Source organism: Phyllobates terribilis, unplaced genomic scaffold, assembly GCF_046119375.1.
Source record: "Phyllobates terribilis strain yellow unplaced genomic scaffold, ASM4611937v1 Scaffold_7__3_contigs__length_470593459, whole genome shotgun sequence".
Taxonomy (NCBI): domain Eukaryota; kingdom Metazoa; phylum Chordata; class Amphibia; order Anura; family Dendrobatidae; genus Phyllobates; species Phyllobates terribilis.
In genome coordinates, this window is record NW_027362767.1 from 375,160,999 (window position 1) to 375,179,354 (window position 18,356).

At 45.0% G+C, this 18,356-nt stretch overlaps 1 protein-coding gene across 2 annotated transcripts; it reads left to right on the forward strand.

The window, feature by feature from the left end:
- Window positions 1–109: 109 nt before the first annotated feature.
- NSDHL (NAD(P) dependent 3-beta-hydroxysteroid dehydrogenase NSDHL) lies at window positions 110–17,462 on the forward strand. 2 transcript variants are annotated; one of them, XM_073641368.1, is made up of 8 exons: window positions 110–271; window positions 2,133–2,181; window positions 3,085–3,246; window positions 3,769–3,915; window positions 13,474–13,602; window positions 14,264–14,406; window positions 14,672–14,774; window positions 16,753–17,462. In XM_073641368.1, the coding sequence occupies exons 2-8, from the start codon at window positions 2,161–2,163 to the stop codon at window positions 17,086–17,088; spliced, it is 1,041 nt and encodes a 346-aa protein (XP_073497469.1). In that variant the 5' UTR covers window positions 110–271; window positions 2,133–2,160; the 3' UTR covers window positions 17,089–17,462. The 2 variants fall into 2 exon arrangements, with proteins under 2 accessions (XP_073497469.1, XP_073497470.1); XM_073641369.1 differs by having other exon boundaries at window positions 260–396.
- Window positions 17,463–18,356: the final 894 nt, after the last annotated feature.

Sequence of the window (18,356 nt, forward strand, 5' to 3'; positions counted from 1 at the left end):
AATAAGAAATAGACTGTCATTAAGCAGAACGAGGCTTGACACGCGGCGCTACTTCCCGGCGCACATTGAGTGACGTTGCGTGCTGGTTGCCATAGAAGATGCAGATGTCTTTTTCTATTGGTCTTCTGACTGTTAGGGTAACCAATCAGCTGCAAGCGTCTGAGCTCTGCTGATTCTCAGCCCATGGCCAGGCATGTTATCTGCATGTTATACTGGGAGCACTGGGTGATCAGCAGATAAAATCGGGGAGAGGGCTGAGAGCACAGGACAGGTGAGAGGGCAGCTCTGCCACCAGCTTCATCAGCTGCAGCGCCGCCTCAGGGCTGACATTCAGGGACTCTGGTCTCTGGAGTAGTGGAAGCAGCAGTAAAGACATTCAGGAATCCCTTTGTGCTGGTGACTATGGAGGCTTTGGCTCCGCAGCTTATTTATGTGATCTGTGGTTCATTATTTGACCTCTGGCTAATTGCGCCATTGATTGTTTGCTACTGTTTTGTGTATGTCATTTATACTTTACTTAAAGGGACCAGTCATGCGTGCGTGAGTCCGGCGGGCGGGCCTGGTCGGCGCGTGCGTGAGTCCGGCGGGCGGGCCTGGTCGGCGCGTGCGTGAGTCCGGCGGGCGGGCGGGCCTGGTCGGCGCGTGCGTGAGTCCGGCGGGCGGGCGGGCCTGGTCGGCGCGTGCGTGAGTCCGGCGGGCGGGCGGGCCTGGTCGGCGCGTGCGTGAGTCCGGCGGGCGGGCGGGCCTGGTCGGCGCGTGCGTGAGTCCGGCGGGCGGGCGGGCCTGGTCGGCGCGTGCGTGAGTCCGGCGGGCGGGCGGGCCTGGTCGGCGCGTGCGTGAGTCCGGCGGGCGGGCGGGCCTGGTCGGCGCGTGCGTGAGTCCGGCGGGCGGGCGGGCCTGGTCGGCGCGTGCGTGAGTCCGGCGGGCGGGCGGGCCTGGTCGGCGCGTGCGTGAGTCCGGCGGGCGGGCGGGCCTGGTCGGCGCGTGCGTGAGTCCGGCGGGCGGGCGGGCCTGGTCGGCGCGTGCGTGAGTCCGGCGGGCGGGCGGGCCTGGTCGGCGCGTGCGTGAGTCCGGCGGGCGGGCGGGCCTGGTCGGCGCGTGCGTGAGTCCGGCGGGCGGGCGGGCCTGGTCGGCGCGTGCGTGAGTCCGGCGGGCGGGCGGGCCTGGTCGGCGCGTGCGTGAGTCCGGCGGGCGGGCGGGCCTGGTCGGCGCGTGCGTGAGTCCGGCGGGCGGGCGGGCCTGGTCGGCGCGTGCGTGAGTCCGGCGGGCGGGCGGGCCTGGTCGGCGCGTGCGTGAGTCCGGCGGGCGGGCCTGGTCGGCGCGTGCGTGAGGCGGGCGGGCGGGCCTGGTCGGCGCGTGCGTGAGTCCGGCGGGCGGGCGGGCCTGGTCGGCGCGTGCGTGAGGCGGGCGGGCGGGCCTGGTCGGCGCGTGCGTGAGTCCGGCGGGCGGGCGGGCCTGGTCGGCGCGTGCGTGAGTCCGGCGGGCGGGCCTGGTCGGCGCGTGCGTGAGTCCGGCGGGCGGGCCTGGTCGGCGCGTGCGTGAGTCCGGCGGGCGGGCCTGGTCGGCGCGTGCGTGAGTCCGGCGGGCGGGCCTGGTCGGCGCGTGCGTGAGTCCGGCGGGCGGGCCTGGTCGGCGCGTGCGTGAGTCCGGCGGGCGGGCCTGGTCGGCGCGTGCGTGAGTCCGGCGGGCGGGCCTGGTCGGAGCGTGCGTAAGTCCGGCGGGTGGGCTGGTCAGCCCATGCGTGCGTGAGGCGGGCGGGCCTGGTCGGCGCGTGCGTGAGGCGGGTGGGCCTGGTCGGCGCGTGCGTGAGGCGGGCGGGCCTGGTCGGCGCGTGCGTGAGTTCGGCGGGCGGGCGGACGGACGGGCCTGGTCGGTGCGTGCGTGAGTCCGGCGGGCGGGCGGGCCTGGTCGGTGCGTGCATGAGTTCGGCGGGCGGGCCTGGTCGGTGCTTGCGTGGGTCCGGCGGGCCTGCTCGGTGTTTGACAAGTTTACCTGTATGACTGGGAGACAATAGCCGTCAATCACTATTAGCACCGCCCACTGGACTCCTACATACACCAGGGACTTCAGTGAATAAAATATAAGTTATACCGAATGTATTGGATCCATATTTATATCTCTTTTGTTTTCAGGTGGACATTGGACAAAATTACTTAAGAAATGGCGACACGAATCCGACCTGTGAGTAGTGTAATGTGGACTGCATTTATTACTGTATACATTTCTGTCACCAGGTTTTTGCCTTCAAATCTGAGAGCAGCACAATGTAGGGGCAGAGACCCTGACTCCAATGATGTGTCAATTACTGGGCTATCTTTTGCTGTTTCAATAAAATCGTTGTTTTATCAGCAGGAGATTATCACTACAGGACTAGTTGACTCGTGCCTCCTAGTCCAACCATGTCCCCACCACTGATTAGCATCTTCTGTCAATATACAGTGTACACAGAAAGTGGCCAATCAGTGGAGTGGTGTGGGCGGGGTTATACACAGCTCAGTATTCAGAGCTCTGCTAGATCGGCAGTGAAAACATAAACAGTGATTGGATCAAAATGACAGCATTGCAAACCAGCAAGTGACACATTTTGGAATCAGGGTCTCTGTCCCTACATTATGCTGCTCTCAGATTACATAGCAACAATTTGCTGACAGTGCTCAAGCTCTCCTTAGAAAAACCTGACCTGCACCTTCCCCCCAAATTGATAGTTTGAGCACCATCTAGAATAATTTTCGCCTTTGCCGTGACATGCCGTTATGAGCCTTACCGTCCATTCCATATGCGCCATATCAATATGGAGGATAGTGGGTGAGGACGATGTCGGAGGTGAGGTGCAGGGAGGGGTTTACTGAGGAGAGACTGAGCAGTTATCGGGCCAGGTCCTCCCACTGGGCACTTGTGACTTCATTTGCATATTCGCCACAATGATAAAAGTATATTTCCACCCCATATATTTAAATACTCTTTCATTTCATCAGGGAAACCTTGGCATTGTCTTTTTTTTTGTTCATGCCGAGGTTTCCATGATGCACCATGATGCCGGATCCTGTACCGTGCCCACTAATAAAGTCCTTCTGTCTATTCTAGGCCAGCAAGAAATGCACTGTGATTGGTGGATCTGGGTTCCTTGGCCAACACATGGTGGAGCGTCTGCTGGAGAGAGGATACTCCGTCAATGTATTTGACATCCGTCAGGGCTTTGAGAATGAGCGAGTGCAGTTTTTTATTGGGGATCTGTGTAGTAAATCGGTAAGAAGAATTAAATATCTCAGCTGTCATCGGTGAGGGTCCGAGATATCGGACCCTCATTGATAATTAAGTGGTGGCATGACACCGCAATCTCCTATCACTAAGGGCTCATTCAGACGTCCCATTTTTGCGTACAAGTGCTATTTTCACATATAGCACTCACACCTGTAATAGTTTATGGGGCTATTCACGCGTCCGGAAAATCGCGGAGACATGTCCGATTTTTTTCATCCAACCCTCCGATAAAAATTGGCCATTCAAGTCTATGGAAAAATCGGATAGTACTTGGATTCCATCAGAGTGCAGTCTGATTTTCACAGACTGTCAGAATGGAGAAGGTGGATAATTATTTATTTATTTTAATTCCTCCACGTACGAGAAAATCAGAGCAGAATAATCAGTCCGTTTTTCTCGTACATGGAAAAATCAGATGTCTGCATGAGGCCTAACTGAGAAGGGAATATTGGTTTTATTTCCAAACCTGCCATTGTTATTCCTTATATACTCTTCATTATGTTTCAGGATTTGCTGCCGGCGCTCCAAGGTGTGAACATCGTCTTCCATTGCGCATCGCCGGCCCCTTTTAGCAACAATAAGGAACTGTTCTACAAAGTGAATTACACCGGGACAAGAACAGTCATCCAAGCCTGCAAAGAGGCCGGCGTTCAGGTGACCATAGGGATAAAGCAGTGTTACCAGGTCACGTTCAGGGTCACTGTCCAAAACAATGGGCATTTATAAGAGCGTTTACATTGCTGCCAAGGACGTGCGGGCAGCGATTAAGAATGAGGGGCTACTCGGCCTCCTCCAGTCAGTAATGACCGATATCGCTGCACAATTTAAAGCCTCACTACTTATTGAGAGGATAATGTCTACATGTCCAATATGGCGCGAACCGTAGTCCACACCATTCATTTTACCATGTTCTAAAAAACGGTAAAAAATTTCAATTGTGGTGAACGGCACTTTTTTGGGTTTTGTTAAAACCAGACAGTAGCACTACAAAAACTCGCACTAGGGATCCAGGGATAATAAATTTAGCTTTTTTTTTTATATGTCTTTATTTCTAAAGGGGAAAGAGGAAAGTGATTTGAATTTTTGTCTTTTTAGATTTTTGACATTTTGTTTTTTCCTTATTATTTCAGTCTTAGGGGACTTGAACCTGCAATAGTTTGATCACTATATACTGCAATCCCACAGATTTACTGTATATAGGAAATCTGAATAGACCGCAGGTGTAATGCGACATAATATCACGCAAGTGCCGGTGGAACGTCGCTGGTCTGGGATGTGATTGTATGCGTTTTTTAATACTGTATGGAGCACTGTGTCATTTGAAAAGGAGTTGCCCAAGTAATGGACAACCCCTTTAACTGAGAATCCATCAGTGAGCTCTTTCTGACCGGAGTTTGTAAGGCTGTGTGCCCACTATTTGTTTTTTAAGCTTTTCTGCAGCGTCAATTCTGCCGCAGAAACGCTTAAAAAAAACGCTTGGTAGGTCTGCCATGTTCCCCAATGATAATCCGCATGTGCTGTGCACATACTGCTTAAATTTCCGCTGCTCATTATCATTGCTGAAAAATCCGCAGCACTACCAATTACTTTGCGGACGCGGCGTTTTTGCCTCCATTGACTTGCATTGAATCTCTTAATATCCGCATCACTACATGTGCACATGCGGATATTAAGCGATTCAATGTGCGGATGGTGCTCCTTCGGACCCGGGTGCCATAGTACCTGTGAAAAAAAGATTTTAAAATAAAAAAACACATTATACTCACCTTCTGATGACCCCCGGTCTCCTGTACGGTGCGTTCTTGCTCCCCGGCGGCTCGCGACTAAATGACTTTATGGAAGGTCCTTTTACACCACCGAGAGACACCGGGGAGACCGGACACATCGGATAAGGAAACTGGGAGCCATCTGAAGGTGAGTATAATGTTTTGGGGGTTTTTTTTACCATTTTTATTCTTTTTTATTAACTAACTTGGTCACACTATATAAATCCATGCCGGTTGATGGATTTATATAGTGTGACCAAGTTGTCAAGCACTTTCCAAGTGATGCTAAAATCGCTTGGAAAGCGCTTGACAACCCGCATGCGTAATTGCATGTGCAAAACGCTTGACAAATGCTTCTACCTGGCGGGAAAATGCATGTACAATCCCCATGTACAATCCGCATGTGTTTTTTCTGCCAGGGGAGATGCAGAAACGCTCAGGAAAAATCCGGAGCATTTCTGCATCGTGGGCACATAGCCTAACTCTTTAATCTGTCTTTTTCCAAACTCTTTTGTGCCGATTTATGATGAAAGATCAGTTCAACTTTGATGTGGTTATAAATCAGCTGGAGAAGCATTTACAGTATTTTTCGATTTATAAGATGCTCTTTTTTTTTTCCTCCAAAATTTTGGAGTAAAGTGGGGGGTGCGTCTTATAGTCCGAATGTGGTGTGTGTGTATATATTATATTATATACACACTGTGGCTGGTGTGGGGGGAGCGGCAGGAGCAGAGGAGCGATGCACAGGCAGCAGGCACCTGCTGCAGCCTACACTGTGCCCGCTACTAAAGAAAATGAATATTCACTGCTCCCCACGCCTATGGGAGTGGAGAGGGGTGAATATTCATGCTCCTTAATAGCAGGCACACGCGATCGCCCGCCCGCAGCAGGAGCCGCGCTGCAGCTACACTGTGTGCCGGCTGTTAAGGAGAGTGAAGTCGCTGCTTCCCATGCACACAGTCCCGGCATGGGGAGCAGTGACTATTCCGGCAGCTCACATCTCACCTTGTGAGGGTTCATGGCAGGGACGTCATGCACGCCTCACACAGTGAGAAGTGCTGGCAGCAGAGCTGGACACAGCGCTGGAGCACAGGGAAGAAAGGTGAGTAGACGCGTTTTATTTTTTTTTTGTGTAGCGTGATGGGGATGAGGGGGGCCATGCATACCAGGAAGAGGGATGAGGGGGGCTACGCATACCAGGATTGGGGGATGAGGGCGGCCACGCATACCAGGATTGGGGGATGAGGGGGGCCACGCATACCAGGATTGGGGGATGAGGGGGGCCACGCATACCAGTATTGGGGGATGAGGGGGCCATGCATACCAGTATTGGGAGATGAGGGGGCCACGCATACCAGGATTGGGGAATGAGGGGGGCCACACATACAAGGAAGAGGGATGAGGGGGGCCAGGCATACCAGGAAGAGGGATGAGGGGGGCCACGCATACCAGGAAGGGGGGATATTAACAGAATTTGGGGACATTACCCCTATACCAGTGTCAGCTGCAGAGCCCTCCCTCATAACAGGGCACCATGACCACATTTTTTGCTTACATTTTTTTTCTATTTTCATCCTCTAAAAACTAAGTGCGTCTTATGATCCGGTGCATCTTATAGTCCGAAAAATACGGTAAGTAGAGATGAGTGGATCAGGCAGAATTAGAATTTGCCTGTTGGTGCAGTTTTTCCCAGGAAATTTGATTCTCAGAGAAGGTTTTCTCTGCAAATTTAATGTACCTTATTTTTCAGACCCCAGAGCATAATAACCCTAATTTGTAAAAATAAAAAAAAAATACTTCTGCTCACTTCTTCATGCCTTTCATACGGTGCTAGACTTCCGACTGTCATGGCGCCCGGGAGGTCAGCGGCATCTTGACATCACAACATGTGCCGTGACCTTCCTGATCATATGCGCAGAACTGTCCCGGGTGCCATGACATCCGGAAGTCCTGCACAGTGCGAGAGGCCTGATGAACACGAGCGGCGGGGATCAGAAGATTCTGTGAGGACTCACGGGTGGTCGAGAGGTGAGAGGTGAGCGATTTGATTAGTACAAGGGTTTTTTTGTTTGTTTGTTTGTTTTTTTTTTACATTTTCATGGCTCATTATGGTTCTGTTCTTCCAGTTTCTTTCTTATTTTCCAAATCTGGCAGCAGGAAGTGGTTGCCGCAGCTGCAAGTTATAGGGATTGTCACCCATCTTTCCCACCATACTGTCAAATCTGCCAGTCTGCATCTGCTCTTCAGCCAACAGGATACAAAGGGCATAAAAAACTATGCATTCTTTTGTTTTGTGGTTATTATGCTTCGAAGCTTTTTGCCAACATATGGCTCTGTATATGTATAAAGTGACATGTCGTCGCCTCCTTAGGTCAGGAATATCTGTCGGGAAACCTTCCCAGCATATACAGTACAGACCAAAAGTTTGGACACACCTTCTCATTTAAAGATTTTTCTGTATTTTCATGACTATGAAAATTGTACATTCACACTGAAGGCATCAAAACTATGAATTAACACATGTGGAATTATATACTTAACAAAAAAGTGTGAAACAACTGAAAATATGTCTTATATTCTAGGTTCTTCAAAGTAGCCACCTTTTGCTTTGATGACTGCTTTGCACACTCTTGTCATTCTCTTGATGAGCTTCAAGAGGTAGTCACCGGAAATGGTTTTCACTTCACAGGTGTGACCTGTCAGGTTTAATAAGTGGGATTTCTTGCCTTATAAATGGGGTTGGGACCATCAGTTGTGTTGTGCAGAAGTCAGGTGGATACACAGCTGATAGTCCTACTGAATAGACTGTTAGAATTTGTATTATGGCAAGAAAAAAGCAGCTAAGTAAAGAAAAACGAGTGGCCATCATTACTTTAAGAAATGAAGGTCAGTCGGTGCGAAAAATTGGGAAAACTTTGAAATTGTCCCCAAGTGCAGTTGCAAAAACCATCAAGCGCTACAAAGAAACTGGGTCACATGAGGACCGCCCCAGGAAAGGAAGACCAAGAGTCACCTCTGCTTCTGAGGATAAGTTTATCCAAGTCACCAGCCTCAGAAATCGCAGGTTAACAGCAGCTCAGATTAGAGACCAGGTCAATGCCACACAGAGTTCTAGCAGCAGACACATCTCTTCAACAACTGTTAATAGGAGACTTTGTGCAGCAGGCCTTCATGGTAAAATAGCTGCTAGGAAACCACTGCTAAGGACAGGCAACAAGCTGAAGAGACTTGTTTGGGCTAAAGAACACAAGGAATGGACATTAGACCAGTGGAAATCTGTGCTTTGGTCTGAGGAGTCCAAATTTGAAATCTTTGGTTCCAACCACCGTGTCTTTGTGCAATGCAGAAAAGGTGAATGGATGGACTCTACATGCCTGGTTCCCACCGTGAAGCATGGAGGAGGAGGTGTGATGGTGTGGGGGTGCTTTGCTGGTGACACTGTTGGGGATTTATTCAAAATTGAAGGCATGCTGAACCAGCATGGCTACCACAGCATCTTGCAGCGGCATGCTATTCCATCCGGTTTGCGTTTAGTTGGACCATCATTTATTTTTCCACAGGACAATGACGCCAAACACACCTCCAGGCTGTGTAAGGGTTATTTGACCAAGAAGGAGAGTGATGGGGTGCTACGCCAGATGACCTGGCCTCCACAGTCACCAGACCTGAACCCAATCGAGATGGTTTGGGGTGAGCTGGACCGCAGAGTGAAGGCAAAAGAGCCAACAAGTGCTAAGCATCTCTGGGAACTCCTTCAAGATTGTTGGAAGACCATTTCCGGTGACTACCTCTTGAAGCTCATCAAGAGAATGCCAAGAGTGTGCAAAGCAGTCATCAAAGCAAAAGGTGGCTACTTTGAAGAACCTAGAATATAAGACATATTTTCAGTTGTTTCACACTTTTTTGTTTAGTATATAATTCCACATGTGTTAATTCATAGTTTTGATGCCCTCAGTGTGAATGTACAATTTTCATAGTCATGAAAATACAGAAAAATCTTTAAATGAGGTGTGTCCAAACTTTTGGTCTGTACTGTATATGGTATGTGGATGGTAGAGACGATGTAATTGCACCGCAGTCACTAATTTTACAAGTGTGTTAGCTAACATTATCCTTTCCATTTTCCATCTCCTCTTACACCTGGCTTAAATTAGCGCTGAGGCTGCTGTAATCACAGGATGTTATTTAGAACTATCATTGGGTCTGCATTGATTTCAGTGGATGCGGCTGTGTATCACTGGAAATGAGCCCTCTTTCTTGGCCTCCCCATTTTGTGGACTGTCGTAAAGACCAGCAGTGATTAGCTCTAACAATAAAGGGCTGTGACCCCACTAAATTCGGGTCCCATACTGTTTATAGACATGTATATGACGTCATGATGCTTCTTATATTTCCAGCATTTTTCTCTTTCTGTTTCCATATTAGTGAATATAAAACCACCTCATTATAATAGAACGGTTTACATAACCGGCATTTTCCTCTCATGGCCGCCGTACATACCTGAGCACTGTAGTCATTTGGCATTCAGTTTGTGATCTGTCATTTCTATACTATTTCTGTACAATTACATGTGGTAAACTGAATATAACACAGTTATGGTGTAATCATAGCAACCGGTCATGTCACAGCCTGTAATCTTCCCTCCTGATATTGCCTTATCCTGGCCTACCTCACACATTCAGACTTAAAGGTGTATTCCCATCTCCAAGATCCTATTCCAGTATGTAGTAGGTGTAATATTATTAGCAACTACCTCCAGTTAAAAATATAGTATAGTTCTTCTGATTAGCTATGCCGCTTTCTCCACGCAGGACATTGCAGTAGCTTAAGTATCCATGGTTACGGCCACTAACCTCTAACTAACTCTCACTATATGAGTGGTCATAACCATGGATGCCTAAGCTACTGCAATGCCCTGCACATGGGGTAAGTGACATACCGGTTCAGAAGAACTATACTACATTTCTGATTGAAGGTATTTGCTAATATTATTATCATTACTACACCTACTACATATTGGGATAGGATCATGAAGATGGGAATACCCCATTAATGCTTTTTCACAAAATCTGTAGCAAAACGACATGGTGTTGCTGCCCTCATCTCTCAAAACAAGTTAAAACTGCCTTTGGTGCACATATCAGACTAAAATGTCAAAGAACTGCTACAATTCTCGTACTCTGTAACCTGCCATCCACCACTACTCCTCCTCCTCTTCCTTCCTTCCTTCCTTCCTTCCTTCCTTCCTTCCTTCCTTCCTTCCTTCCTTCCTTCCTTCCTTCCTTCCTTCCTTCCTTCCTTCCTTCCTTCCTTCCTTCCTTCCTTCCTTCCTTCCTTCCTTCCTTCCTTCCTTCTTTCTTTCTTTCTTTCTTTCTTTCTTTCTTTCTTTCTTTCTTCTTCCTCTTCCCATATATTGCTCTTATCACAGTCCAGCGCCTCGCCTGCCCTGAACTGAAAGGCTGCCTCACTATCATGCCTGTATGTAGTTTGCCAGGCAAAGACCAAGGTTCAGTTCCCACTTCCTGTAATCCATCTTGGCATCATGGCTGCTCGGCAGCGGACAGAAAGTTAAACAAAAGGGAAACGTGTAGTGGTCAGCACTTTGGGAACATTTTTTGTGGTGGGGTTAAATAGCACAATGTTTAAATGTATTGAGCGATTTGTAGATTATTTATGAAATAACCCATCTTTGCACTTCTTGATGTAATAGTACTGTACAGTCAGGGTGCAGTTGTATGGAGCGGTCTGAAGAGCTGAGCCTGCTTCTTTCCGGGCCGGCGCTGGCTGGGTTTTACAACTGCCTGTAACAGCTGCACACTGAGCTAGCTCCTGTTGCTGCTGTTAACCATTTAGATGCTGCAGTCAATCACTGGCTCTCGATTTCTACAATATCTAGACCATACTGGATCACATTTCCTCTGTTTCCTATTTGAGTATCCGCCTCCAGTGGGCGTACACGCTCAAACATGCACGGCAGTATGCATAACTCAGTATCAGTTATGCATTACACTTCGGTCAGGACCTCCAGAGCAGGACGCTGTTTGTAACTAATTAAACACTATCCTATCAATAACCCCCTATATAAGGGCCCCCTATATAAATTCAGTTCATCGCAATCTCCACTCATCTAGCCTGATTGACGGCTCCTCAGTGTCCCTCATTCCTGCGGCTGAGATCTCACTCTGCTCAGTGCAAGCTGCAGTTGTCAGGCTGGGTGGTTGGCGACAGAATACATTTTGACTCATCAGTAATGTCACTTTTTAGCTGCACTCTTAAACTGTTCATTTTTAATATGAGAATTACACCTCCATTCTGGCATGGATTTCCAAAGTAAGTGCACCAGCCTCATCAGGTCTAAGAGTTCTATTTAATATTGTATACAGTAAATATAATAAAATCTGGGGACAGATTGGCTTTGACCATGGACTACCCAACTTCTCCATGACCACCTGCCCCTGATGCGGGTGTTTGCAAAAAGTTTTTAGTTTTCCTGGATAGTAACAGCTACAGTCCAAAAGTTGTAGTTTAATTCCAGATGTAGCTGAGCTGCGTTTGCTTTTTATGGCACAACTCCTTGCATTGTTGGTTAATACAATATGTTTCTCGATCAATGGGTGTTGAAACTTCTCACAGCAGTTTTTCGCCTTGTCTGAATACCTGCTTTCTCAGGGTGGAGGCCGCTGGGAGTTCCCACCTGAAGGGACATGTAGAGGTGTGGGGGATGATTAAGGGCAGAAGGTAGGGCTGTGTGATGCAAGTCACTACTAAATGGAGATTATCTGCTTACTGTGACACTGGGATGGCACTTACTGATCAATGACTGAGCAGCCCCATGGGATCTGTTTTCTTCCATGTCAGTTTCAGGGACAGCGCTGTCATTTTCTAGTTTCATCTCATGTATGACGTGTTCCTGTATGCAAAATGGTTAATCCCTTTTACTACAGGAGCCAATGGTCTCATAAGTTGAGCTGATATCCCACCAATGAAAGGACTTTTTTTGTATTTCAGAGTTGAATCTCTGCTTGTATATTAAGGAATAAACTTACTTGATAACAGGAACCTTTCTTCATGTTATCACCTCTCCTACAAAACTATACAATTTTTTTTTTTTGTGAAAAAAAAAAAAAAAAAATTGTCACAACATTTATTTTTTTGTTATGATTTACACACACATCGGGGAGATTTATCAAAATTTGTGCGAAAGAAAAATGTAGCAGTTGCCTATTTCGACCAATAAGATTGCGGTTTCCAGTTTTCTGAATAACTAAAGGGAGAATAATAATAATCTTTATATAACGCCAACATATTCCGCAGCGCTTTACAATTCATAGTTTAATCTGACTATGCCACTGCCGCAACTATATGCTGAAAAAAAAAATAAAGCATAGATTATCAATTCAATATATTCCAATTGTAATCATTGTCTAAGGAAATGCAGGAGTCTCACCGGGTGCACTTTGATGCCTCAAACCTTCTTTTTCTGAAGGTTAATGTTAAATATTAGTAACTTCCTCTTTAATTACTATATTTCTCCTTTGTAAAATAAAAATACCCTATACTTAAATGCCCTGGGTGTACTAGTATGCTGTCATTCTATGTGACTGCAGACTTGTCAATCCTCAAAGCGCGCCCAGTGTGTGCTGTTAGGATTCTCGAGTGCCGGGAGTGAGCAGACATGTCATGTGACCCCAAGTATGTGATTTGCATACTTCCGGTCACATTCCGACTAGACATGTCCAGCCTCGCTCAATGCAAGTGTATTGATTGAGGCCGGGCTAGTCGGAATGTGACCGGAAGTATGCAAATCGCATACTTTCATTCACATGACAAGACCGTCTGCTCCCAGAGCCGGAGAATCCTCACACCATGCACTGTGCGCGCTGTGAGGATTCTCAAGTCTGAAGTCAGAGTGACTGCAGACTTGTACTCTAAGGCAGGACAACCCCTTTAACTCCTATACTGGTGCTAATCCAGCAATATTGGTGCCAAAGCTCACACGACATTTTTATGCCACACCTTCCCAAGATGACTGCAGTTCATTCAAAGGAAGTGAGAGCGCAGCAGTTCAATAGTGGCCACTAATTGGCTGCAGGGCTCCCGTGGCGTAACACCTCCTATCCTGGCACCATTCCAGAGATTGTCAACAGCAGGTCTCCTGAGTCTTGTATGACATGATATCACATATGCCCTGCAGCCAATGAGTGGCTGCTAATAAGCTGCTGTGCTGTCGCTTACTTCGTACAAACCTCGGACGTCCAGGGAAGGTGTGGCATAACTATGTCACGCAAGCCTCGGGAGACGTGGCGCTGATATGCAAGGTGAATATAGGGTATTTTTATTTTCCAAAGAGAAATATAGTACTGTAGAATGGTTCTTCCGAGTAGTGGCAACTTTTTTAGAATCCTATTGAGTTCTTTGGTTTTGACTTTGCTTTTTTCTTTCTTAGAAACTAGTGTTGACCAGCAGTGCCAGTGTTGTATTTGAAGGCAAAGACATTAAGAATGGAAGTGAGGACCTTCCATATGCCCATAACCCCATTGACTATTATACAGAGACCAAGATCCTGCAAGAAAAGGTAAAATGGCATTATAATCTTGATCTAAGAACAAAATGGTGTTTTCAGAACTGTGCTGTAATGCCAGGCACAACCAAAGAGTGGCACTGTTGCTGGAGAAACAAGAAGACCCTTTTTAGTTATTTTACCGTTGTTTTTTGGGGGATTTAATTTTATGTCATTCATTGTGTGCAGTAATATATATTAATATTATAATTTGTATATATTTTTTTTTTTTACTTTTTTTTTTTTCGTAGTGAAAAATTCATACTTTTCCGACCTGTATGAAGAATTATTTCTGCTTGCTTAGTTGTAGATTTTAATATTACCATTTTAGGGTACCTACGATATTTTAGTATCATTTGTTGGTAGGAGGTTTGGCTACCAAATAAAAATAAAATGGCAATTCTGACATTTGTACTTTTTTTTTTTTTTTTTTTTTTTTTTTTTTTGCTTTATATTGTTATCCACATGGGTTAAATAATTTTATATCTTGGATTTTGCAGTGGTTGCAAAATATGTTTATTATTGCCAAAATGGCAGCCATGGGGGCCTTCAGTGGGCCCTCAGCTGCCCTGGCAACCCATCGGCACTCGCACTAGGCGTTCGATGTACATCATTAAGAGGTTAAACCCAAAAACGCGTTCATTTTCACATTTATTACTGGTGTAATCTGTTGCAGGAGGTTCTGGGATCAAATGACCCAGCGAATAATTTCTCGACGGTAGCAATTCGTCCCCATGGAATTTTTGGCCCAAGAGACCCTCAGCTTGTTCCAATAATGGTGGAGACAGCAAAAAGTGGCAAGATGAAAATAATGATAGGGTAAGTGGTGATGTCTGGGCCAGCTTTAACTCCTTCAGTATCATTATCCTATCATGCTCAGGGCCTTGTTGTTAAATAGGCCTTGTTGTCCATAGCAACCAATCAGAGCTCAGGTTTCATTTCTGAAACTGCCCCGGAAGATTGAAAGCTTCTGTATGATTGGTTGCTAAGGGCAATGAGGCCTGTTTGTCTTACTAGACCATTTTCATAGTATTTTATTTGATTTGTTATCTTTTCATTTTATAACTTTTGCACATCGATTCAGGAATGGGAAGAATCTGGTGGATTTCACGTATGTGGAGAACGTTGTACACGGCCATATCCTGGCAGCTGAATATCTACAGAAGGACTCTCCTCTTTGTGGAAAGGTATGCTTTATGTGCATACCTTAGTGCATACTGATCTTATCAGATATATTATCACTATTTTATTAAAAAAAAATCAGATATATTGCAATTTTCACCCAGGGTCCTAAGCCATATACCAGACTTACACTTCCTGTTCTGTACAAATTACTTTTCAGCAGTCTCTCTATCATCACAGACAGGATTTCAATATGCCTAGGTTGGAGCATGCACAGATAATGCATCAATCAGTCTATTAATGCTAATGTCCATGCGAAGAACAGGAAGAAGGAGTCTAATATTAGGCTTAGTTGCTGGAAAATTATACATTAAAAATAAAGTGATATAGGAAATTAAAAATATGAAAAAAAAAGAAATTTTAACAAAAAAGACTTGATTTAAACAATTTGTCATATCTTGATAATACATTCTCTTTAACATTATATATATAATATATTAAAAATGAACAGTCACTCTTGCAGTCCTATGTAAACCCATACTTACAAAGTGTTGTGCCAAAGAGGTTTGTTATAGTGCTGGGCAAAAAGTTTTTAACTTTATGAACAGATACTTATTTTTGCAATTTTTCACATATACAGTTGACCTTTTCAATTTTTTTTTATTTCTTGTAGTTTTTGTGTCAAAAAAATTTTGAATTTTTTTTTCTGAAAAAGGGATATCGACAGCTACTTCACTTTTTCAGTTTTGATAAAGCGCCCCCTATAATAATTTAGTATAATTTTTAGAATTATTTAACTTTTAGGAGGAAATGTATTAGGACTGGTACTCCAAAGCCAGTCATCTTATGAAGCTGGCCGAAGTGACATGCACCTAATTTACTTTCCAAAAAGTTGTCGAGAGCTGTTTAAAAAAAAAAAAATGTAAAAAAATGCAAATTATTGTTCAAACATGGCATAAGCCAGAATTTACAACTTTTTTTTTCTGCCAGAAAAGTGCTGTACAGCTGTTAATAATTTTCTCCCCCTACCAAATATGTGAATAATAAAGTAACTTTTTTCAAGTTGACTAAAGAAAGTCTAAAGTTTTGTTTTTTATCTACTATTGTCTGAATATATTTTTTTGCCATAATTTCTTTTTATTAACCATAAGAAGTATAAAAAGTACGTAAATTAAGAGTGAGCATGAAGCAATGTACGATGCTTTCAAAAAAATGCATTATACAACATTTCTAAAACCAGCACTTAAAGGGTCTGTCCAGTGAGTATAACTTATCACCTATCCATAAGATAGATGGCAACTAATAGGTCGGTGGGTGGCCGACCACTCGAATCTGCACCGTTTGCAAGAACATGAAACTTTTATACTCTTTAGAATGGAGTGGCAGTGTGCATGCTCAACTGCGGGCTCCATACATGGGGCTGCCATAAACAGCCAAATGTAGAGCTGGAGTGGCGGTGGAGCATGTGCACTGCCGCTCCTGTCTAACAAGGATAAAAGTATCCCGTCTGGCTGATTGCTCAAGGGTCCAGCGGTCGGATCTCCACTGATATACTCTTTATCATCTATCCATAGCATAGGTGATAACTTACTTAAAGGGGTCATCCTCTAAAGATTATAGTAAACAACACAAACTTCTTAAGTGACCCCTCTTGCAACATCTACAGGAGTGTTTATGACTAGATCTGTTTGCTACTTAATGACACTGTCCCAGAACACTCCAGACAGGAGAAACATAAAAAGATAAAAGCAGAATAAAAACAGAGAGGAAGCAAGAAAAATGTGAAACGGAGGTGGAAGAGGGAACGGGAGACACAAAACATAAGACTTTGACAATACATGAATGCCATGCTTGGTCAAAGCAATTCTGTATCCCAGGGTCCACCTACATCGCCAATAGAGGCCTAGCAGGTAAAGGTCAAAGTTAGCCAATGTCAACCAATGGAGTTTGTATCAGGGTTAAGGCTTTGGGTATGGGGGGGAAGTATTACCAGCTCCTTTTACAGTGCTGATGTATACATGTCTATAAATTCTCTTCTTTTAGGCATACCATATCACAAATGACGAGCCCATTCCCTTCTGGACATTCATTTCCCGGGTCTTGGTCGGCCTGAATTATGATGCCCCCAAGTACAAGATTCCCTACTGGTTGGCTTACTACCTGGCTATGTTCGTCTCCTTTTTGGTGTTCATTGTGAGCCCACTTATCACAATTAAGCCGACTTTTACACCGATGAGAGTCGCCCTGGCGGGAACTTACCACTATTACAGCTGTGAGCGGGCCAAGAAGGACATGGGCTACAAGCCGGTGGTCAGTCTGGACAAAGCAATAGAGAAGACTGTCCAAAGTTACCCACAACTGCTTAGAGCAAGTCAGTAAGAAAGTGTGACATTGGGGAAGCTTTCTGTAAATTATTTTCTATAAGTTAGTGACATTAGTAACGGAATCTGACCTAGTTTTGATTTATTTTGGCATTTTTATCAAAATGTGGGTGAAAAAATCTACGAAAAATAAAACACTCGGGCATAATTAAAAATCCCTATAATTCAATCGAACTAGAAAACTAATGCTATAAATTTCGTTAGTGAAGACATCAGTTTTTCATAATTAGATCCCAGACTTTTCATTTCAGCGCACATTTTCAATGCCATTTTTTTGTTCTTGTTAGTAATTTTTAAATGTAAATGTTAATATTGAATATAACATTCCTAAATATTGTACGGGAAATTGCGAATAAAAAAATTATCTTTGGAGTAGTTTGTTCATCTTGTCACATGTTTAAGGTTTTTGTATATTTTTATTCTCATGTATAAAAAAAATCATGTTTGGTGTTTACAGCAAAGATTTGCTAAGAATTCACATTTTGCAATGGAGAGTTTGCATAGACCCAACTTAAAGGGGATCATAACCCAATAAGTAGTAGATGTAATTATGTTGTCAAATATTTCCAGTTAGAAATGTAGTATAGTTCTGATTCACTATGTCGCTTACCCCATGTGCGGGGCATTGCAGTAGCTTAGATATTCATGGTTACGAACACTAACAACTAACTAGCTAACTGTCACTATATGAATGGTCGTAACTATGGATATATAAGATACTGCAATGCCCTGTACATGGGGTAAGCGACCTAGCTTATCAGAAGAACTATACTACATTTCTAATTTGTGGTATTTTATTATTATTATTCCCCTTTTAAGGGTATGTTTCCACTACCAGTATCTGCTGTGGAATTTTCACTGCAAAGAAAGATGTGGATTTTCAACACATTACACCCTTTACATTGTATAAGTCGATTTGCTCTGTGGATTTTCCTTGCAATGTGTGAATGAGAGATTTTTCTGTACTGTAATTTTCAGCAGGTTTTCTGCACACAAGTCCACAGCGGCGACTTACAATGTGCGGACATTAAACTTATATGTGCCTATACATATCAGATATTTGTTGTCTGAAGCCTGTTCATTTTGATGGAATAGGCCAACCACATATGAGTATGAGGATGTCGTGATGCTGCAAATGTTGGGCCTGTTCACATGATAGAAGTGTCTTAAAACAGCTGATTCTGTTGCGAATACACTTGCTCTTCGTGGAGAGTACATGTGCCACCACTGCCAAAGAAAATTTAATCTCGTTGGTGGAGGTGCTGA

Bases quoted from the DNA above. Each gene is read 5' to 3' on its own strand.
- NSDHL (XM_073641368.1), top strand. From the start codon at position 2,161: ATGGCGACACGAATCCGACCT. The intron at 2,182-3,084 runs GTGAGTAGTGTA...TGTCTATTCTAG, and splicing joins TGGCGACACGAATCCGACCT to GCCAGCAAGAAATGCACTGT. The intron at 3,916-13,473 runs GTGACCATAGGG...TTTCTTTCTTAG, and splicing joins GCAAAGAGGCCGGCGTTCAG to AAACTAGTGTTGACCAGCAG.